At 38.6% G+C, this 24,256-nt stretch overlaps 1 protein-coding gene across 1 annotated transcript in view; it reads right to left on the bottom strand.

Annotated features, from left to right (window-relative positions):
* dchs1b (dachsous cadherin-related 1b) overlaps positions 1–18,299 on the bottom strand; it is a 100,033-nt gene extending 81,734 nt beyond the window's left edge. Inside the window, exons 1-2 of the mRNA XM_079599511.1 lie at positions 17,896–18,299; positions 3,604–5,427 (exon numbers count right to left, since the gene is read on the bottom strand). Coding sequence (XP_079455637.1) covers positions 3,604–5,406 — 1,803 coding nt within the window. The 5' untranslated portion in view covers positions 5,407–5,427; positions 17,896–18,299. The remainder of the gene's footprint in view (positions 1–3,603; positions 5,428–17,895) is intronic.
* Between the last annotated feature and the right edge of the window lie 5,957 nt (positions 18,300–24,256).

Below are 24,256 nucleotides of genomic sequence, written 5' to 3'. Positions count from 1 at the left end.
ATTAAAAACATTTATTAAACTTGAGAAGTGTTTGTTTAATGACTTTACTAATTGTTGTGCCTTAATGAAGAGAGCTTTATTGAGCATTAAAAAAAAGGAACTTCAAGGAGGATTTATCGAGCACTTGGGCAACTTACATGGGTATTCAATACATTTATCACCATTTACCAACTACAAAAAGGGTTTGTGTGCTCTACTGCAGAATGACAGACTGTGTAGGTAGTCACAGTCTGGATCCTGTTTCCGTTGGGGCACTTTATAATGTGACCCCACCAGGGGGCCGGTCTTATGTTACAGGAAGCTGTTCCCCAGGTAGCTTCCTCTACAAGCATCAGTCCAGATGTGCTCCAATGCCCGGTTTATTAAACGTGATTAGTCTTTAGGACAAAATACCATTCAACACCACAGTGCGTACAATTGCTTCAACAGGTGAAGAAAAGCGTTTTCTACAGTTTAATTTGGGAAATGTAACACTAGCTGCACCTGTGAACATAAACACGCTACCCTGCCAAGTAGAAATACGTAGTACACAATAAATCCATATGATACAAATGAATTGTTTTAAGCACTGAAGAGCTGTCCAGTTCAACATGACCCTGAGCTGCCAAGGCACGATTCAGGAAAAGATCTTTTTCGCTTCGTGAAGGGCATATAAACACTAAGCTTTCTCTTAAATGTGAAAGTAATCAAGGCACATACTGAAAGAATGATATGCTCTTGATGACACTTTAAGATTTGTTTGTCTATATTTTGTCCTGGGTGGGTGTAAGTCCATTTCTCTCTCATTTGTTCTGAATTAAACTTACCGTATATGTTCCAGACCACCGTATAAGAGACACTTTAAATGCATCAGACCAGCAGTGAGAGACTTATTATCAGACGTGAATAAGAGGAAATGAATCTCCGGTCTTACTAATGGATGGACAATGTACAACAACTTGGAATTTTACACTTAGGAATCATACAATGGGAAGAAAATCTGTTCTGAGATCAGCATAAAAGCACAAGTGTAACGGTACTAATGGAAAAGCCCTAAGGTTGATATGATACATGAGCGCATTGGGTGGAGAGACCTCTGTCCAGTACATACAGAAGGGTCCTTCTTATCCAAACATGCTTTAACAGGGACTGTCCCGAACAGGGTTTGGTTTAGGCGCCCTACTCACGAAATCTGTCGGATCACCAGAACAATGAACAGAAAACTAGAGCAGACTGCTTCCATGAGAAATTACTCTCGGGAGAAGAAAGGAAACTGAAATACAAATAAAAGGCAGTTTTCTCTTTCAGCAGTGTGTAAATAATACACCATTCTATTCTATAGATAAGCTTAGTTAAACAGGCATGTTTTTGGAGGAAATGACTGGACTAGCAGTGAGTGTTTGTGTTTGGGGGATAGTGGTTGAAATTTAAACTATTAAAAATATACATTCATCAATCCAATCTGTCATTCAAGACTACTGATCAATGTCTTAAAATTATTGTAGACAAATGCATGTTTATTCTGAGGTGTGCTAAAAATGTATATTATGTATCAGCAGTTTATCATACAACCATTGATTAAACACAAATCCCTTCTCTGTAAAGGGCAAATTCACTAAGAAATAATGCATTTATTGATAAAGCTGTCAGTGATGTTTCAGTGTGCGATTTGATACCTCAGGAAACATTATGCAAACTCTAAATGCAATTCCCCATCTTGGATATAAAAATATGATCTATTATATAATGAATAGCTACCACCATTATCAACAGAAAATGTACACAAACATCTCTATTAAATACAATTTAATAATTGTGCCACACAAACAGAGCAAAGGCAAAATCTATCATGAGCCTAATTTACATAAAAAGGAGATGTTTTTGCGCTGAAGAATGATAGTGTTATTATTTCAGTGCATTTAGTGTCTGGTTAACGAATAAGATTAATACATTTCCTGAAGTGCTGCACACTCTGAAGTTCCAAATTGAATAAAAATATGAATGGGACAAATAGTGATTTATAAAAATACCGAAAGTCTACAATGTCCAGAGTAGAAAACACTAAGGCAAGCCAAGTCCAGTGTCTTAGTCGATCAGAACCAGTGACTGACCACAGCCGGTATGGTGTATTACATGCCAATATGTGAGGCCTGGTGCCATAAGGACTGCTGCTACTGAGTACTGGATCAAAAATAACACCCATACCAGTGTCCTAACCTGGTTCAGTGAGACCAATGCTGGAATGAAAGTTGCTACAAGGGTACTGAAAAACCAACTGTGCTGCCCGAAATGAGTTGAAAGAATGTTGACTAATAATGAGAAAATATTCATTCAACAGAAAAAAACATTCCATTTTTTCTTGTCATTTGTGTTATGATAAATTGACAGCTTTCTGCTAAACTTGCTTCTGGTTTCACAGAATACTTTCTAATACCCCTTATTCCGAGATTCGCCGAATCAGTATATTGTTCACTTCCAGCTTCCTTCTTTTATGACTTTACGCATCCTCTATGTGTGTGGCAAAGCCTCTTTCTCTCTCTTTGTCTCTCTATCCTTCTCTTTCATTCACTCTCCTACTTCTTCTTCATACTGCAAAACCACATACCAAATTCCTCCAAACACTGACAAGCGATTCTTTCCAAATATATGTTAAATGAACCAGCAACAATGTGGAATTCCAGTATTTATCTAAAAAGTTTGTTCTGGAGGGTATTTTTCAACAGATGCTGCTGTTGGAAACTGACATTACGGAAGGTCCTTTGAAGTCTGAAATTGCTTATTATTGGGTGAAAAAAAAAACATGCCCTGATTTTCATTTCTTTTCCACAGGGGTAACAACAGCTTGAGAACACAGTTGGCCCAGTTGCCACATGGTGACAACAATTATCATGGTAACAGACTTAAACCAACATTTCAAAAGAACAATAAAGCAAAATTGTACCATCTGCCAAGCAGCTCTTTCTGCAATTCTCTACGAGAGGATAAAATCTGCTAATAATATGTCATAATTACAAATTGTCTTGGTGAGTGAAATTACAAGTTTTTATTGCTCCACCACAGCTACCATGGATCTTTCGAGCAAGATAAAAGCTCCAAAACAAATATGCACAATACTTCTAAATCTTGTTTCAAGACATATCTGATTGTCAGTAAATTAGTTATTTCTGCTATACTCAAAAGTAGGGCTGGGTAAAAAAAAAAAAAATCTTGATTTTCCAATTAATTCACCAACTGCTGAAGCAAAAATGTGCAATCAGTATACCATAACTCAATTCCCACAACAAACAACTAATTTTTATAAGTTACCAATTTAATTAGTCTGAAAAAACAAACTATATCTTTTACAGAATTAGATGCTATCACATAAGCAAAATGGTCATTATAACTGAAATATATTCAAATCAATCACAATCAAAGCAAATTGGAATCAAATACCTTGTGAATCAGAATGTAATTGAATCAGGAAATGAATACCCAGCCCAAATCAAAAGTTACATTAAATACTACGAAACCTGAAAAAAATCATGGCCATAACAATCACAGAAATACAAAATCACAGAAACAATACAAGTGAAGTAGATGAATAAGTTACAAAACATAAAAGGAAAACAAAATCATTCCTACCTCAAGGAAGCAGGTCCCTGCTGACGTGTTCTCCTTGATAGAAACATTGTAGGAGCTGCTCCCAAACACTGGCTCATTATCGTTACTATCCTGGAGGTCTATTTCTACCAGAGCAGTGGAGGATAACGGGGGTCGTCCTCCATCAGTGGCCACTACTTTGAAACTTGGCTTTGGGTCCTTCTCATAATCCAGATTGGTTGCAGTGGTTATGATACCTGTGACAGGGTCAATGGTGAACCAACTGGCGTGCGTTTTCTTGTCTGGTAAGATGCTGTAGCGGACATCACCGTTGGGACCTTGGTCTTTGTCTCTCGCGGTCACTTGCAGCACAAAGCTACCTGGGTAGACAACTTCTGGAATTGTCTGCTTATATGCCTGTTGGTCAAAGAGAGGTGGGTTGTCATTTACATCGGTGACATGAATCGTAAACGAGGACTCTGCACGAAGCGGCGGGGTTCCAGAATCAGTAGCCATGACACGAAGTTCATAAGAATCCCTCTCTTCCCGATCCAGAATCTGGTCTACGTAGATGAGGTAGATAATGCTGTCTTTAGTGGTCAGGGCAAATTTCCCATCCCCTCCCTCAAGAGACACATTGACATTGGAGTACTCGCCATAATCAGGGTCCGAGACAGATATTCTTGCAACGTATTGACCCGGCTGAGCACCTTCAGAGATTTGGGGTGAGCCGTCCTCACTGAGAAAAATGATGGTCATGGTTGGCTGGTTATCGTTGAAGTCTCTAACATGTATTGTCACAAAGGCATTGGTGATCTCTGGATGGCTCGCATTATCTCTGGCTTGCACTACCAGCTCATGAACCTTCCTCACCTCATAGTCTAGAGGCTTATTGAGTGTAATGATTCCAGAGCGAGGTTCGATGACGAAGTAGCGATCCGGGTCGCTCTGCCGTCGGTTTATCTCGTACAATACAAGGCCATTGTCTCCTTCATCAGAATCCAACGCAAAAACTTGCAGGATGTTACTGCCCTGAGGAAGGCTCTCAGAGATGATGGCATTGTAACGGCTTTGGTTGAAAATCGGAGCATGATCATTGATATCCTGCACCAAGACGTCAAGTGTCATCTGTCCAGTCTTCCTTGGAGATCCACCGTCAAAGGCCTCCAACACCAGGGTGTAGGAGGACCTCTTCTCTCGGTCCAAGACTCCATTGACTACCAAGTCAAGGTAAAGGACTTTGTTTGCTGCTCTTTTGGTCTCGAGTCGGAACACTTGTCCTACATTGCCTTCTTTAATCTGATATCCTTGTACAGTAAGCTGATCCTTATCCGCATCAGTGGCAGGCTCAAGAGAGAACTTAGTTCCCACCGCTGTTTGCTCTGGGATCTTCAAAAAAGCTTTCTTCTTGGGGAAAGTGGGGGCATGGTCATTGATATCATTTACAGTGATTGAGACCTTGACTGTCAACCCTGTCATAGTGACAGCTATAAAACTGTAATGGTCTCTTTCCTCTCTGTCAAGTCGCCTGGCGGTCTTGATAATGCCTGTGGTTTCATCGATGTGGAGATCACTACCAATGCCGGTGCCTTCATGATCAGAAATGAAGTATAGAGACGCTGTAACTCCGGGTAGCAAACCAGCGCTAATGTCTCCCACTATTGTCCCTGCAGGTTGTTCCTCATCTAATTGGAGCTCTAAAATACCTGGTGTGCCCTCTCCGCTGACCATTACTGTTAATAGTTCCACTACTACACAAAGCACCAAAAGCATCCTTAGCCTCCAGATTACCCACATCCGGAACTGTCCACATGTGTTTTTCCCAAAGCCATTCAACGGAGTCATCGTGCCAAGGTTTCTTCACACCTGCAAAACAGGAGGGGAGCAAACTGTCACAATCACATTTACACAGCACAATATTATGACATAGATACCAATGTAGATCAATACAAATTCATGTCTCTCACAAACAGCTGGAATGCATGAGAAAGGGGTGTGTTTGCATCAAAAAGGAGAGGCTTTCCCCAGTCAGGGCAGTAAAACGAATGCGGATGTTGTACATGCTCTTATTCATGCACTACGTCTTTTCAAAAATACACTCCACACGCATATACCGTATTTCCTATGTATCTATGATGCTGTCAGATAGTCCCAAATGCTTTAATAACAGTGTAAAAAACGTAAAAAATGTAATAAAAGTATTATAATCAAGACATCTCTTGATTATAAAACAAATTGTTTTTATATAAAAGAGCAATAAATCCTAATTTGCTTCCTATAATGAATGGGAAATATATGTTCTTTCCTGTCATATTAAGATGAGTGGGTACCATCAGATAAATTATAGCAGATGAGCCACTTGTATACACAAGAGGAACTGTAACTAAATATGGTATTTCTATTCTCTAGAACGCATATGCCCATTAGCTGGATCAGGCTTTTTTTTTTTATATGACAACCTAAAAATTTTTTAGATACCATTGTTGTCATATTTTATTCCTGATTTGAGATGTTATATGAATGTAATATAACAGCTGTACTTGCATAACTGTACAGTAAATAGCTGCCCAGGATGTTATGAATATGGCCGCCTAGTCAACCAACTTGCAAAAGAGACTTGTGGCATAGAATCATTCATATTTGAAAGGGTGGTCATCAGATTGCAGGACAAGCCTCTCTTGCTTGCCACTATAATCCCAACATGTTAAAAAACGCTTAGTTGAGATTTTGGCATATAATATTCTTCGAGTACATTTGTTCATTTAGCAGGTTATTCATCCTTTGAGTACAGTCAGTTCAAACCAAAACCACCCAGTAGTTGATTTTTAAGACAATGTTGTCTTTTTTTAAAGCCATGTTAAAGAAGCAAACTTAGCCACTAATTTTGAGCAGACATAAAGACATTGCTCAGACAAAAAGGCCAGACAGGAGTTTGGAGCATGTGTTTGGAAAGCATCTCTTCTCTTGTCATTAGTGTGAAGGCTGAATCCTTTGTGAAGCAATCTGCTACAGATGGTCAGACTCGGGATGATATTTTATACGCCACTGAAGAAGTGCACTAGCACAATTAGAAAATTATACTACTTTGGCTGGAATCACAACAAACCTCAGGAGTCTTTGCACTTGCGCTGAGTAGAGTATCTGTTGGTAAAGTCTGCATTATCCAAACCTCAATGCATAATGATGGCAAATCATCACTGTGGGCTGTTGTGGTCTCTATACATAAGTGGATTACAAATGCAATTCGTCCTTGTCAGTTCTGTTTAAGAGTTCTCCAGAGAGATGCACAGAACTCACTGTAGGACGAAAAGAAATATTGAATTTGGACTTCAGTGTCATTTTTTTTAACAAGAAAGAAGCCCTCCAGATAAAACCACATGAATGTTTTCATTCATTACAAGGCTTTTCAAGCAGGCTCCCTCTAGTGGCCACAATGAGCCAATAGGTTTAGAAAAGGGGTAGAACAGAAGATTTAAAAGTAATGCTTTTTACCTTTGTCTATCACAAAGATTTCTACTGTCTGAACCAATTGCCCTGTGTGTTGTGTATGACACATCAAGTGGTTTTGTGCCACTAATGGTAGGCATTTACAAATAATTATCCTCACAAACACAGTTGACCGGCAGGGCTCCATGCGGTCTGTCCTAATCAACTATCTGCGACCTTCACTAACATGTAATTTCTAGTTCGGCCTTAGCCTGACGTGTGTAAGGGGGCACACTTACACACAAATTGCATATCCAAGGACATTTAGGACAAAAACAGCAATGACTATCTGTTTATCACATAGATGAAACAAATCTTGTTTGAGTCACACGGATCGAATCGAAACAATTTAAGTGATCATTATAGGACAGAAAAACAGATGTATTTGGGGTTAAAACCTAAAACCTACAATTTTAGGATCAGGGGACCCCCGATAGGTATTTGTGTGAAGTGTGGCGGGCCCTATGTTCATTCTAATGAAAGTAGCAGAGATTGTGGGGCACTTGGGGGCCACTTTGAGCCAATTTAAACAGATTCTGAGATCATGGAGGCCCACGATGCATTGCCACACAATGTGTCTCATTCTTATATTTAACGGCTTATTAAAATACATAGCATAAAAAGGTTGTCGAGGGGGCCGGTGGAGCTGACGGTTTCTCCATCACGATCTCTCCGAATAAACAGAGGCCAGACTGAGTGATTGACAGAGGCGTCTGAGGAAAACCTGTGGGGGGGCCGGCTGTCCTATTCAACGTTTCTGTAGCAGCACAGAGCCGAAGCTCACCGCCATGTTAGACCGCAGATATTTAAGAATCTTCCTACGGACGTTCAAACTTGTATCTTAAAACTAATTTGATAGCCTAACTACTTTTGTTAGAAGCATTGGAACATTCAAACTGTGAGTGATTACATTCATGTTGCACTATAAAAATGATGCAGAAACCATCGCAGGGTATAGGATATATCATTTTAAGAAACTTGGCTCTATTTGAGGGACGAATGAGAGATCTTTCACCAAAACCCATGCTTATGATGGGTCTGAAATGACTGAATACGGATGAGCAGTTGCCACAGTTTCCGCAGGCTAAATGGGTATGGAATTCACTCGCGCTCAGTTTTCAGTATTTAGACAACCACAGTGCCAGACCTCCTTGGGCTTTCTGCTTTTAGCCGTCCAGCTGTCGTCAAAATGCTGGAGTTGGTTGATTTAACGGTGAAGGTGGCAGGCGGGTCTTAGTAAAAGATTCCAACTGATATGAGACTGGCTTAGTTGGTTTTTATGGCAGTTGAGCTACGCTAAGACTGAGGAAGCAGGTGACAGATGAACAAAGAAGGATCAGGTCACTGAGCATCCATTAAATAAAATGCAAAGAGTATTTACAGATGCTAATGCTTTATAATATTGCCACAAAGTGATTTAGTAAAATAAATATGGGGGTTGTTTTGGATGAAAACTTTAATATATAACGACCAATGTAAAATCCTGAAGCAAAATCAGTTGAGAACCACTGATTGAGACTATTTGTGTGCCCGGTATGAAACTCAACTACACTTGTAAAACTCTATATCTCAAAGAAAACTTAATTCTCTACAAAGATAGCCATTCATACAGTACATTTGCAAAACCCTAAAGATATGAGATCCAATAAAATCCCTTATCGGCATGCTTTACCAGTGACTCACTCACTGAGCTCATGGTAGCCAACACACGCTTTTTAGCTGTCATCTGTACCGCGTTTGAATAAAGGCCGAGATTACACTTCTGAGGGCAATTACTTCTAATTTCTTCAGTGTGTAAAGACCCTCAGTGCACTTAAACAAAACAGCTTAAGACATCAAGAGTGAGTCCATGGTTGGAACCAATGCCAAGTCTAAATCTCGTATAGAGAATTTGCCACTGGTTCACGGGAGGTTTACCAGTCCCATGAAAAGATAAATCTCTCAGTTAACACACTAACATGGGCTGAGGAAAGATCTCATGAGTAAAAACAACCTCCATCATCAGGTTAGTGAATGAAAAGTGTGTCCCCCAGTTTGGACAACAATGACGTAATCCTAAGTAACTGGTGTAATATAGCTTTCCGGACATTTCTCTCCACACAGGCACATACTATTTTGGCTTTTTATGGTTTCTCTGTGGCACAGGTTTAATAGGATATGTGGTTTCCTGAGAAACTAACTGGAAATATGGAGTTTGTCACTGTGGCAAAAATGCAAGGAAGAAATTTTTCCAAATTTCCTTCTCCAATCAGAGGCAAGTCCAGAAAAAACAAGGTTTGGGCTAAAGCAGTGACCCCACAAGTTCAGGTGAAACATTTCTCATGCTAGCCACCCCAGAAACACAGGCTCCCTTCATTATCATCAGTACACCCTAATTTAGTGAAAGCTACACAGTTTTCCTTCTCAATTTTCAGTTTTTTTCTTTTTAAGTTTTATAAATATATTTAGTATGTATGTATGTATGTATGTATGGATGTATGGATGTATGGATGTATGGATGGATGGATGGATGGATGGATGGATGGATGGATGGATGGATGGATGGATGGATGGATGGATGGATGGATGGATGGATGGATGGATGGATGGATGGATGGATGGATGGATGGATGGGCGGACGGAATTTAATAATATGTTAAATTCATAAAAAAACAAATGCATGTTTTTTAAATGGATGGACGGGCGGGCGGACGGAATTTAATAATATGTTAAATTCATATAAAAACAAATGCATGTTTTTTAAATAAAATATTATGTACTATATATTTTTTTTTAAATCAATCGTCAAGAAGAATTTCCTGATGATAGACATAACCCTACACACTACTCTGCATGTTCAAACCTTCACCAACCAAAGACAAAACAAGGTCGTAAACCAAAACAGGGTTGTTAAAAGTCCAACTTGTCCAAAAGTCACACTGTAATCAAAATTGACAATTCCCTTTTCTTACAGAATGTTGCAGTGTTTATTATAAAAGATTTATCTCTGCCATCTGTTCTCTTCATGATTTCAACTGACGGCAAAATGGCATTCAGATGTGCCTCCGTTTAATTAGCAATGTCCAACTTCCTACAATCTAACAAATTCCCAAGGACGAAATCAAGTCCCGTCCTACTTTTTTTTTCTCATTCCAAAAGCCGTTTCACTCAGGTATGTCACAATATTCCGTTTCAAGTCGACTTTTACTCTCACAAAACAGATGTGAACCATATTATGCCAACACAAGTAAAAAATATATATATTAAATTGCTATTTCTTCCCTGAGTGATTTGCCATGTTTAAATAAAAATATATATATATATATTTGAATCAGATTAACATTTTGCCTATACCTGCCAAGCACACTGTGTGCTCTAAGAAAGAGAAAGCTTCAGAGAATGAGCAAAACAACCTGCGGTCTCCCTGTTATGATCGGGGTCGGGTGTACAGCATGCTCTTTTTCGAGGAATGGGATGTAACAGGAAAAGAGAGACTGTGAGAGAGACAAGCTCCCTGAATTATTAATAAGCAGCGACGAACTGTTTAACAAACGTTGAACATTGAGATGCCACATCTCAGGTTCCCATGTCTCCCAGGTTACAGCACACTGTCCCACTATACACATACTTGAGATAAAACGTCTCTGACATCGAAGTGCTTCAGATGTTACAATCTCTGGGGGAAACAAATGCTTTGCTCTTCGACTGGTTTAACATTTAAACGTATTAGTTAAATCGCTGTAACAGTACTGTATACTGTATGTATCACAACAGAACATTTTACATTAACACATACAATTTAATTAAATATTAAATCTAAAAAATGTAACTAAACGTTTAAATTAATGTTAAAATGTAAAAAATTAATGCCGATGATAAAAACCAAACCTTTCTTTTAAACAAAAGAAAGGAAAAAAGAAATGCAGTTTTTAAAAACATTTTATTTTAAAATATTCTGTATACTTGGGTGGAATATTTTAATATGAAATTTTAATGACATACTAAAAATGTGTCAATTTTAGGGGTGTCACGATTCTCCAAATCCTCGATTCGATTACATTTTCGATTCTAAGGTCACAGTTCGATTCGATTCTCGATTTTTACTCTTTCTTTTTTTTTTTTAAGCACATTGTTATGCCATTTTTAGACCAAACTTTTATGCATAATATCTGACCTTTGTTCGCAATGTAGGCCTACCACACTACATTGTCAAATTTAAAACATTTATTAAGAACATAATGTAACAATACTTATATCTTAATCAATTGGAAACTTAAGCAAAACCTGCCATCTAGTTTCTCTTTTGTAGTCTTCTTCACAGAAGATGACGGTCAAGTTCACAACAAAACAAACAAACTGTTTAACAGATAAATCTATGCGTCGCGCAGAGCCACGTCTTTAAAATTCTAACACTTTATTCTCTGAGAGTGTACACACACACACACACCGGCGGTGCCATTCGGCGTCTGTCCGCGTTGCCAGCAACGGCTCAGGACCTTGTTCAAAATTAATCCTGCCGCGCCAGAGAGCGCCATTCACATAGTTTTATATCACATTTAATTTAAATTAATACATTTTATATACATTTATTTGTCTCAAATCGTCGTTATGACTTTGCTGCAATATACATGTTTTACATTCATTTACAGAAATCAGCTGGTTGAATGAAAATTGCTGATGTTATCGGATTTTCAGGATACATTGAGTTAACGGACGCTCTCTGAGATAAAGTGCAGACTAAGCAACGTTGTACAGTAGCCTCATAACATACACATGATCTTAATTCCATAATGTCCTTAAACATAATATTGCAGGTCATAAACATGAAAGTGCGCGTCCGGTGTACGATACCTCGAGTTGTCATAGACGCGACGCGGCGCTTCTCGTCCGGTGTGTGCGATACCTCGAGTTGTCAAAGACGCGGCGCTTCACGTCCGGTGTGTGCGATATCTCGAGTTGTCAAAGACGCGGCGCTTCTCGTCCGGTGTGCAGCCCCCGAGGAGGTTGACTTGCAGCATTTCAACACGCGTTTTTTTCTGCTTGACAAGCCGACCGAACGTGACATGGGGGCGTGGCAGCATCGACGATTCCATTTTTGAATTCGATGATCGAGATTGTGACTTAATTTCGATCGATTTCGATTTAAAATCGAAATCGTGACACCCTTAGTCAATTTCATAAGAAATTACGTGACCAATAAAACCTACCAAAATATTTTTACTCAGACTATGGGGAAGTTAATGCTAAAATGCATAAAACAGATGTTTGTCTAAATTAGAATTACAGAAAGCCTACACCCAGAGCAATCACCACCGGCCGTGGTACCTTTCTATTAAGGAAAAGGAACTGTGGCTCAGTAGAATTGTACACTGACTTGTCCAAACTCGGACCTTATCTACAAACATGCGTATTTCCAGTCCATTTGACAGTGCTGATGCTTGAGAACAACTACCATTACTGGCCATGAGAGGTAAAACACAGCACAAAGCCACAGTGCCACCATGCTGAAGTTTGCTACACTGAATAAATATGTTGTCAAGGGATTTTGAAACACTCCATTGGAGTATTGTGAATGAAGCTCTCAATGATTCAATGACATTAGTACTGAGTGAATGAGCAGCTCAGGTGAGAGCAGAGCGAAGCATTCAGTGTCTTTTGGGTGCTCTGTGTCTCTCACAAGCCTGGTTTGGCTTGTTATCAGTATATAAATATAAAGCACACAAATAAGAGCAAAGACTAAATGTTGCACTTCAGTAACCACTTACATTGAAAGCGTATATAGCAACCTCACTCAAGAGGAGTGGATCACCACCTGGTCAAAAGACTTAGCAAGAACATGTTTCATAGATGGAAAAAATAAACCTTTCCCAGGAGAAAAGCCGCTGGAGCGCTTAGATATAATGGCTTGGCTCTAACCAAAGTGCCAGGGAGCCGACTCCAAAATCTAACAATAGAGACCGTTAGGTAAGCTAATTAAAACCAGAACATTTACACACAGACGCAAAGTGTTTTAGACAGTTTTTGTTACCTATCTTGGAGTGTAGAGTAAGTTAGTATAGTTTGTAAATTTAAAAGTAAAAATGTCTAGTTTTTATATCTGCAACCCAGGCTCACTGGAAAAAGTGTTTGTGGCGACATTTTAGCTAAATAATGCTTCCTGCATGTTTCGCGACACTTTCAAAGTGAAATGTCCAGTGAGTGGCACTAAAAAGCATGTTTCATTAGAAACAAATGAATGTGAATCTGGCAAATATTTTATTATGTTGGTTGTTGTACACATTGCGGCAGTTGAAGGAAATTAAATGTATAGTGCTAAAAGGTATTAGCTGAACTGCATTTGAAAATGATGCAACACCTACACTAAATCGCACTGATCGTGTTAACAAAAGCAAAAGTGAGACTAAAAAAAGTCTACTGAAGTGACCATGGCATTTTAGCTTGCTTTCGAGCTTTTAAATAGCGATTCGTTTTTCATAGGACTTGTACCCGAGCGCTCAATGTCGCAAGTGCACTGCTGTACCAGGTGTGCTACTGAGCAAGTTTACTAAGCCAGAAAAGCCATACAAATGGAGTCGGTTATGTGATGCAAATATCAAACTGTATTTACAAATCATGCACAAAGCGTTTAGAGGTCTTAAAATTATTTATTAATTGATAATCTGCCCTTGTGATCATAATTGATGTGAAAAGGAACAACTATAGAGTTCTCTAGACTAGTTCATTTCAGCTGGAAACTGCAGTGAATTGTAAATATAGTTTTTGAAGTTTTGCAAATACAATGTAGTAGAGGCATGTATTTCCAACAATATTTTTTATTAGGTTGAATATTTTTCATCCATTCAAAGAAGGGAGGAGTGAGAATTGGTCTGTGGCACATCCAAGAATAACTTCAAAAATTAAATGTTTTCATTCTCTTTTTTTGATAAGGCAAGTGTATAAAATCAAACGCAAACCGTTTCCTCTAAAGAACAATTCTGGGATGATTATAAGGCTTCGATTAAGAGCATAAGAAGGAAAGAGAAATGGATATACACCCTTGAGATCTAACATCTCGACAGGGAAATCACTCAGCAAAGGGGCTATTTCTCCCCTTTCCGACTGCGGCGTTTGCAGGAAACAGATTAATCGTGGTTTCCCCTAGACCAACAAAGAGTTCAGACCATACTTCTAATCTTAGAGTTTCAATGTCTTTAAAAAAGGGTAGCAAATACACATTCATATTAAATCGCAATCATTCAACAAAATACCAAGTACATAAGCTGCACAAATGATCCTCGAGCAATATGTGGTGGTCACGAGTGGTTTCAAATCCCTTCCAACTGACACACACACCCTATTCTCTTGGCTTATTCTAATTAAATCAAACAGCTCCTCTCCCCCCATGTGTTGCCTCTGATCCATTTCCAAGTGTTGATGGGCAACAGTATGAACAGACTCCCCCTCACTGGGCATGTCTTTCTTTTACTGCCTTATAACGTGTCTCACGCAGAGGCAGCACATGTGCCCTGCGCTCCTGACATCAGCTATGATCTGTGATGCAGGAAAAGAGGAGGCATAATAACTTTATTCGGTACTGATAAAGAATTGTATTAAACATATTGACAATAGACCTGGATAATTCTTACGTATATTTCAACCAGTGTAAACCTGTGAAAGAGAGGAATCACAGATGTCACACTTAGCCTAATTATTAGATCTACACTAAGATCTATTGTGTCTGTCTTTCTGCAGTGTTGCTCATTAAAGCTGCTTCTCAACTGCCAAACAAATGTAAGAATATTTAACCAAGCTCATAACTGTTCTCTTACAATATGTACAAAAAGCATTGTGCAAGAAACACGATTATGAAATTCAAATAAATGCGTTACGATTCACAACAGACTTCTACTGACTATCACCCAAGCGGCAACCTTCTGGTATCTCTCTTGAATTTAACACGGAAGTGACTTATACTGCAATTCATCGACTGGCCACTAGAGACAGGCTTCAAAAGAGAGTCAATTCAATATACCTTATATACATTACCATAAGATATACCTGTTAATATGCCCAACTTAACAGCAGAACCTGTATATTTTTTGCTACCTGTATACGCCATAAAGTTCTGCATAATTAAGGGCGTGGTCACTTGAGTGACAGGTGGATTGCCGCTGCTGTCACTATTAGCCGCTTGTCTGCTGTCTGTTAGCCGGCTAGTCACCTCAGCTAATTCCACCTCTTTACCCGTTTTCGGATATCCAGGAGTGACTCGCTGCCAAGATGGCGACGGCCGACTCTGCCCACTTTGGGCTTCAAAAATGCTCTTCAGAAACCTATGGGTGACGTCAAGGACACTACGTCCATTTTTTTTTTTACAGTCTATGCTATCACGAGCTCTCCGTGTACAGAGATGTTTTGAAATTATACGCGCTGTGACTGTCAATTATGTACATCACCGTTTGTTTAAATCCATGCTGAATCGAGAGCCCGCGTCCAATCATGACTGACAGTCAATCAATGACTTACAGGCCAATGTCCAATGAACAGATGTTTCTTACAATACAAATAGCGCTCATGAATGCATGGCGTCTGAGTGAATCCAACAGTGATGCTTCCCACAGTCTATTGAACATCGATCTTTGATTTATTAATATCAACGGTACAGGTGTGTCTGTCACAGACTGCCGTGAAGCATGCATTGAAACGGCTCTATGGCCCGTGCGTCCGCTGAATCCTACGTACGAGTGTTTTCGACCTTTCATCCACTAAAATATTGACAAGAGTAGCCTACTGTATATGTAAATTATTTTAAGCGATATCAAACGAGCAGACGTGGTGTTCCGAATATCACTGATGTGATTGTTTTTATACATCAATTTAATAAACAAGAAGTTAATATTGAGTAACTTACATTTCAGTCTTAGTATTTCTAGTTACTTGTTAATTTTTACACCAATAAAGTAGGATTTACTGTTGCGCGTCTCCAAGCAACACACAGTAGTAATAGCGTTCGGTTAACGGATCGGTTTAGTGAATGATTCATATGCTCATCATTTACAAAAACGCTTGCTGCCACCTAAAGGCGTAATGATATAACCTCCAGAAAGGTCACAGAAAAATCCCCACCACTAATACAATGACACAAACAGTGAAAAGTTCCAGTTCTGTATTCTCATCACTCTTTAAGTGCAGCAAAAGATTGAGGGAAGATAGTGGATTTAAAGCAGTGCAGTCTTGAAGCAACCACCACAGAACTCAACAGTGGGGTCCCATAGCAAAATTGGTAAGTTCTTACACATCTGCAGTCACGTAGCATCTACTTTCCTGTACTCAGTGCACACAACCCCTCAGTGCTACTTCTGTCAATTCCACCACTATTACATGTTTTTCACACATGAGTAAGTGAACTGCTCTCTTCTCTTTTAACTGCACGCTCATGATACTTAATTACAGCCTGTGTAGTTTGAATGAGGGACCTAAATAATAGGCCTGCTTTGATGCCGTGAGGTGCGTGCAGTTAAGTTGCGTGCAGGGCAGGCACATACTATAGCTACAGTATGCGTCCGGTAGCCGCAGTCACCGATAAAAGAGAGCAAAAAAAAAACTGGTAATCCTACAAAAACTCAAACATATGTCTCTTGTTAAAAATGGGAGTCTGTTTTTGGAGAATGCACGCCTCGCCGCTCAAGAAGAACCCGATCTCCGCTTGTTCATTTACTGAGAACGTTTCAATTTACGTGCGAGGACTAGATAGCACTTGGCAATCCCATGTTTAGTGAAGATATGGCTCATTGTAGGATCCAAGACCGTATACTTTGGTTGGGTGAAGGTAGGAACGATTCTGTGCCAACCGTACAATCAGAAAACATCTTTGAACGTGGATGTTTAAAAATACCCACTGCATTATTGTGACTTTCAGTCAACTATTTCTAAGTAGCCTTGATTCTATAGGGCTATATGACTTTTGGAGCTTAATCTTTTAAAGTTTGCCTCGTGCAAACTCAAGACTTAGGCGTAACAATAGTTTATTTTTAGGCTTTAACCTAGGCTATAGCCTGTGATAGGCAATGTTAATGTTTAATAAAGTGATTAATTACAGCAGGCCTAATTGTTTTGCAGCAAAAAAAAAAGGCTAATTATTTATCAACACTTTTGTTGATGTAATTTTTGCTGATGGAAATGCAATTTCTGTTGTTAATGAAAAGTTGTTTAAAAAAGCCACTGAATTGAGCCTTCCCGTGGCTAGTAAAAATAGCCTATAGCCTATACCTGTCAAACTGTCAAATATACTTTAAGGGGTGAATTCAGATTGATTGGGACACTTTTTGCCATTGAGATGACTGGAAAAAAAGTGTCATGCAAGAATCAACCTGAATTCAGCCCTACAGTCACAATCATAGCCTAACCACAACTACCCCCACTCCCCTATTGCACCCTGCCTGCGGAAATACACCTGAACAGAACATCAATTCTCAACTTGTTAATTAACAAAACATAATTTTTCTGGTTTGGATTAGCTTCTTAAATCGCTTCTAGGGGCGATATCTTATGAGTTACGTTTTGGTCCATTTAGGAAACATTAATTTTCCTGCTTGAGTCCTTAACGCATCCAAGCTGCATGCTTTAACCAGCTGACATGAAATACGCGGAAGAATGCAGTCACTTCATCGGGGTAAAAGAAAATGAATGAAACCACTCTTGCATACACAAAGAAGCGATTGGTTTTGCTGAAACAGATACGTGAATGAATGAAATGATCAATAAAAATGTGGCTAAATCGTGCAGCCCCCCAACGTTTTCTCTTGAGCAAACCCTTGAGGTGTCAGAATCAGTGTTAAGCAGACTGTCTTAAATCATAGTGAAAGATAGGATAACGACATTGATTCTTACATTCATCTGATCGAGCTCCGCCGCTGTCTGTGAGCATCCGTTGTCTCACTCAAATCCAATTTGTATGCAGATGTATCCAGCCCGTTCCCAGCCTCAAACGGATCGTTTTTGTTTTAAGATAAATACATCAGCCTTAAATCCATGGGAAAGAGATTAAATACTCAAGCAGATACTCCTTGCTTTCACCGGCAAATAAAAGCTTATAGCCTCTCAGGTGTGAGCGGGTCTGCATTCACTATTCCATTCACCAAACGGGATCAGGATATCGTACGATTGCCTCTGTGTGTTAACAGTAACGAGCACCTCCGTATAACGGTCACCTCAGCATCCAATGCTGCATGGACTGGACGCTCTGTGGATACACCGCACCTCCGCGAGTGAAATCCGACACCCACCTCAGGCCCGGCCTCTCTTAATTTGGGTTGCTAATATATTCGACACGTGGGGAGCGGTACAAAAGGGGGAGCATTGGGAAAAAGAGGAGGACTGAGGAAAAGACTAGACTAGTTCCTGTAGACTGTAGTGCCACCATGCTCTACCTTGGAGAAGTGGCTTTAAGACAAAGAACCAGATTCTAGACCTTCTTCCAATGTAGTTTGATGGTGTATGTAACTTATGTTTTTGCATAAAGACTACATTTGCATATATGCACAATATTTGTTTTCATATATACAATTATGTATGGATATTAAATATTAAGGCCTATAAAAGATAAAACACCAAAGTGGTACTGTAAACAACCTAACAGTTATTAATTAATATATGTGTGTGTGTGTGTGTGTGTGTGTGTGTGTGTGTGTGTGTGTGTGTGTGTGTGTGTGTGTGTGTGTGTGTGTGTGTGTGTGTGTGTGTGTGTGTGTGTGTGTGTGAAGACTTCAGATGCAAAAGCCTCGCCATCTGAAATTTTCTTCTAAAATGACCATTTTTATCAATCTCGTATATTTAGGTTCAGTAATTTCACTTTAAAGACAATTAATAGGTAATTTTCATTGCCATTAAAGAGAAATAACTGAACATAAACATACAAGCTTGACAAAAAAAATTATCATTCTAGAAGAAATTTCAGATGGCACTTAGAGGCTTTTACATCTGAAGTATTCTTCATATATTATTAATATATTATATATATATATATATATATATATATATATATAAGGAACATATGAGGTTTGGGGCTGTGGGCGTACAAAAAAAGAGGCTGGGAATGTGAAAGCCTATTGATGGTTGTAGATTGATGGTTGTTTTAATGATTTAGAATAAATTAGCATAGCATATTATTTAATGTCTGTGAGTGGACATCAAAAAATATCTACTAGACCTTGCTGGACATTATTTGTAGTATAGGGAGCATGGGCGTACACCCCGCAGACCGATGGAGTCTCAGTGCACAGCAGCACCAGGAGAATCGGTGTGACAGCAAGGTCATTTATCAACCTGGGTATCAGGTCAACCCCCCTCCAACTGCACCCAAGCGTTAAGTAGAGAGATGGGTTGCTGCCTGAATACAAACCTTCTGAAGAGAACACAGTCTTTCCTTGTTAAACAATTCAAACGCTCGAAAATGAAAAGGTGCAATTTGTGTTCTTATCCAAGAGTCGTACTGTAAATATCGCATTCATTGTTCTCTATTTTCTCCAGAGTTATAATCTGAATATTGCGCATAAATATTTAAGTCCTTTATAAACCTTGAGGTGAAATCAGCATTCAATCATCTTATATGTAAATTTCTTTGCAGTTCCATTCTGTTGTAAAAAGACTTTACCGCAAAACTCATGATACACGCTCCTAAGTGTTAGCAGATGGTGACGTTGCGTTTCTAGTGTGCGAGCGTTTGGGGAGAGGCTCCCCACAAGGTTTAGGACACACTTGGCCTTTGTTCATAACCTTCAGATATCAGCCTCACTATTCCTCTGGTATTATGTCTAGATGCAAAACAATTCAGCCAATAGAGGCTCATGCAAATTCCCAGCCATACTAAAACACACAAACTCAATTTAAATGTAATCTCACAGAGTTAAACCTACGCAAGTGGAGCTGTACTGTATGTTGCGTTTGAAGTTTTTTCATTGCTGAAATTCCCAATGCTGTTGTTATCTTTTGGAGAAATGGGACATGAGTACCTGAAACTTTGTGAAAGACTCCTGCTCAGGCCATCTTAATCTTTGAGCTTAATGTCCCAGCTTTGGTGAGTCCAATCACAGTGAGGTCATTTGGTCATGGCTCATTTAGAGTTAATAAGGGTTTCTGTCTAAGGTGCCAGCGCCATTCACACAGGCTGAGCTTGGCTGTCCTAACAGACTTTTCACTGGCTTGGATCGAGACATTTTTGATGTGTGTGATACTTGAAATTGTGGACATTTATTAATTTTACATAGGACAACATTTTAGTAACGTTATGTTTTTATGCAAATATTTATTCAATTTCTGAATAATTTCCTTATTCTGTCCATCAACTTTACCTCTCTGGCTGGTACAATTCTAGTTCACACTTTCTTCCCTAAAACATAAAGGATGAGGTCACTTTCCTTAATGTGAGGAGAGGAAATTATGTATTTTTTCACAAAGTCATAACAGTCTTTAGTGTTATTCTCTACAGTGGTCAGATATTGGACTTTAAAGACAATGAAAGTCTATCAAGTTATGGTGCATTCAGGTCATGTCAGAGAGATTGTATTTATGAGTTGAACACACATGAACAAGGTTGTAATTGTAAACATGAGCTTTCTTTGTTTCTTTTCCCAAAAAAATGTGTATGTTTACACGACAACACTACACGCCTATAGACTAAACACAACATCACCAGTTTCACAAATTCCCGTTTTTGTAGTTTACAGGAAGATGATAACGGATAAACTTTCAAAAGTTTGTGTTTTCAGGCCTCCAAAACGCTGCTGTCGTGTAAACGAGTGGCCAAAACGCTTAAAAAGCTTTCCGTTTTTATTTGAAAACGGTGTTGTGTAAACGGCCCGAAAGTTACATGTACAAAACACATAGTATTGTACAATATATAATGATTCAATTTACAGACACTTCGTAAATTGAATAAAAACACACCTGATGCACATTCTTTAGTAGAAGTAAATAGTAGAGAAACGGTACACTGCCGTCTTGCTTCTACCAAAAGAGACTTCCCAACTCATGAATACGAAGTTTCCAGAAGTAATTGAATGCACCATTAAGCTCAAGTCAGAGTACGTTTATTATTGAATGGCAAAATATAGCAAACTCAAGGCCTTTACTGTAGCCTCACCACACATGTATTCATTTACTTCTCATAATCTATTAATGAATTTAATACGCACATTTAGAGTGTTTTTGAAACCTTGGAATTTCACCAGCTTCACGGTTTTTGACAAGTTCAATAAATTCAGTTGGCTTGACTGTTGACTTCATCAAATCCTGAAAGATTTATTTCAACACAACATCATGAAAACTTCACGCCTATACTGTATGTCGGGCAGGAAATCAGGAAAACATTTCTGTCTTATCTGTCAAATCTAATAGGTTTTGCTAATACTAAATCATCTCACACTGAAAACAGCTTTCTAGCCTTTGTGCAAATGGTGTGTGTATGTATGTGTGTGTGTGTGTGTGTGTGTGTGTGTGTGTGTGTGTGTGTGTGTGTGTGTGTGTGTGTGTGTGTGTGTGTGTGTGTGTGTGTGTGTGTGTGTGTGTGTGTGTGTGTGTGTGTGTGTGTGTAAAAAGAATCAAATTCAAAGCAATGAGATCTTCGTTGGTGTTTTTTTGATGTAATTAGGCCTGGGCTGTGTGTTTAAGCATGAGAAGATGTTCAAGGTCTGAAGGGAGCGAAGGAAACTGATATAATAGAGACTACAAAAAGCATACAGAGTTGAAGCATGCAAAGGATCATGTTCAGAATCCAGTAATAATACTGTAGCAGTTAAATGTTATTCAATAGGCTTTTTATAGACATGTACAATGTCGATCAAATTGGCTGGGTTGAAGAAATGTAAAGATATTTGTTCCATTGTTCAGATACTGACAGATTTTATTAAGCAGCCGCTTTCAAATCACAGATCTCTTGAAGAGAAACTCATGGGAGATTCTGTCAGTCCAAGATACACTACACTGCGGATATTTATGCATTGACTTTGGATTTCATTTATATCCGTTTCTCACTCCTGTGCAGACATATTGATGGATAAGTAAACTGCTGTATATGGTTGTGATTATCCATTCATATTTTAATGGTATTTTTGGTTTGAGGATTGAATAATATGAGATTTTTTCACATGTGGCGAAAGAATAACTGATGTATATTACATAATATCTAAATTATAAACATCTGATATCTCCCTGACTCCATTTATCTTTATCTCTCTCTGTGTATATATATATATATATATATATATATATATATATTGTGAAATATTATAACAATTTAAAATAACTGTTTATATTTTCACATATTCTAAAATGTAATTTATTTCTGTGATGGCAAAGCTGAAGTCTTCAGTGTCTTTACAAAATCTTTCTGATATGCTAATCTAATATGATTTGGTGCTCAAGAAACACTTATTATTATTATCAATATTGAAAACAGTTGCGCTGCTTAATATTTTGTGAAAACCTTGATACATTTTTTTAGGATCCTTTGATTAATAGAAAGCAACAAAAAAACAATTTATTTGAAACTGATTTTTTTTTTAAATATATATATAATATAAGTCTTTAATGTCATTTTTCATCCATTTAATGCATCCTTGCTAAATAAAAGTATTTCTTAAAAAAAAAAGGAATTTGGAATGGTAATATATACATATAATGGAATCATAATATTGAAAGACAATTGTGTAACGGTGTTAAATTAAAGAAGCAAGTCTTTGAAATCACTGTACTGCCCTGTATTGTATGTCAAAACTGCCTTTTTGAAAACAGGAAGTGCATAATCCTGAGAACTTCCTATGAGTTATTTTTCTTTATGTCCAACAGTGTGCATGGGGAGAGCAACATGGCCGCCTCTGCCAAGGCGACAAACCTCACCGTCAGCTTCCTTCCTTGTGGTGCCCTGACTGTGAAAAGCATCGTGGGAAAGAAAGAAACTCTTGACAACACTTGGCCTTTCCTCTGCATTGTGCCTATCACTCAACATTATGCTAAAACAAGCACCGCAGCTTTAGACTAGCAAATTATTCTGTATGAGTGTACGTTTGTGCAAGTTCAGTAGTATGTGCGTGAGAAATGTGTGTGTTGATGGCGTGGCATGATTATGGATTGTGTGTGAGCAAAGAAGTGGATGTGTGTATCATGAACACAAAGACTGCATGCAGTTTTGGCATCATATGCTAAAAGTTCACCCTTCCAGTATTGTGTTGCTGTTTTCTTATCAGCATTAATCGCTTCTTATCAGTCCAAGAGTGAAACAGAACACTGCAAGAAGCAGATCCAAACTCTACAAGGTCCTGCAAGGTCACACGCAGGGGTCATTTCCAAGGGCCCTTATTTCCCCCCTTTTATGAGCCTATTCTTTCCATTATGGCATGAAATTTTAATATCTACTGAAAAATCAATGGTAAAGTCACCCTCCACCTCAGCCATTCTCTCAGCTTCGGCACGTTAAAAATGACGAGTGACTAAAAAAGGGAAGGATGGGAAGGTCAAGTGCAAGAAAAATACGCAAATGGCTATCTCACCTGCTTCCTGTTTATTGTTATGCAGATTGTTGTGCCTCGGTGATAAAGATGTTTGTCCTTCGACCCCAAGAATGGTGGAAATTATTCTGCTACAGCTTCCGTTCGTGCAGGAGGCCAAATCATTCAGCTCATCCATTTCCGACAGTAGTGCCTGGCCTTTGAACTTCAGGAAGGATGTGTGAAGCACACGGAGGTCTCAGTGAGAGTATCTGTTCGGCCGGAAAACTTGAAACACAGTTTGCGAAGAACGTTTGTGTTGGAGAGCACATGGAGGGTTTTGTCTATCCTGCACATGGACACTTGTTAGATTAAAATTCTTATCGACTAGTGATTCTAAGGATGCTTTTATAGTACCATTCTTAAATGGTTAGTTCAACCAAGAATGTTATATAAATAAAAATTATGTCATAATTTACCCATCCTCATGTTGTTCCAAATCCGTAAGACTTTAATTCATCTTTGGAACACAGATGAAGATATTTTTTTCTGAAATCTGAAAGATTTGACAGTCAAAGCAACCACCACTTTGATGCTTAAAAAAGATCATAAAACGAATCCATGAATGGTTTAGTCCAATTTCTGAATAGACACACACAATTGCTTTATATGGTGAACAGATTTAATTTAGGCTTTCATTCACATATAAACATTCATCAACGCACGAATCAGTTGTGTTAAACAGAAGCTCAAGCAGGTTCGCTTGACCT

This window comes from Phoxinus phoxinus (genome assembly GCF_949152265.1).
Source record: "Phoxinus phoxinus genome assembly, chromosome: 23".
Taxonomy (NCBI): domain Eukaryota; kingdom Metazoa; phylum Chordata; class Actinopteri; order Cypriniformes; family Leuciscidae; genus Phoxinus; species Phoxinus phoxinus.
Note: the sequence above shows the minus strand (reverse complement) of the source record. Positions and strands in the feature narration are given on the sequence as shown.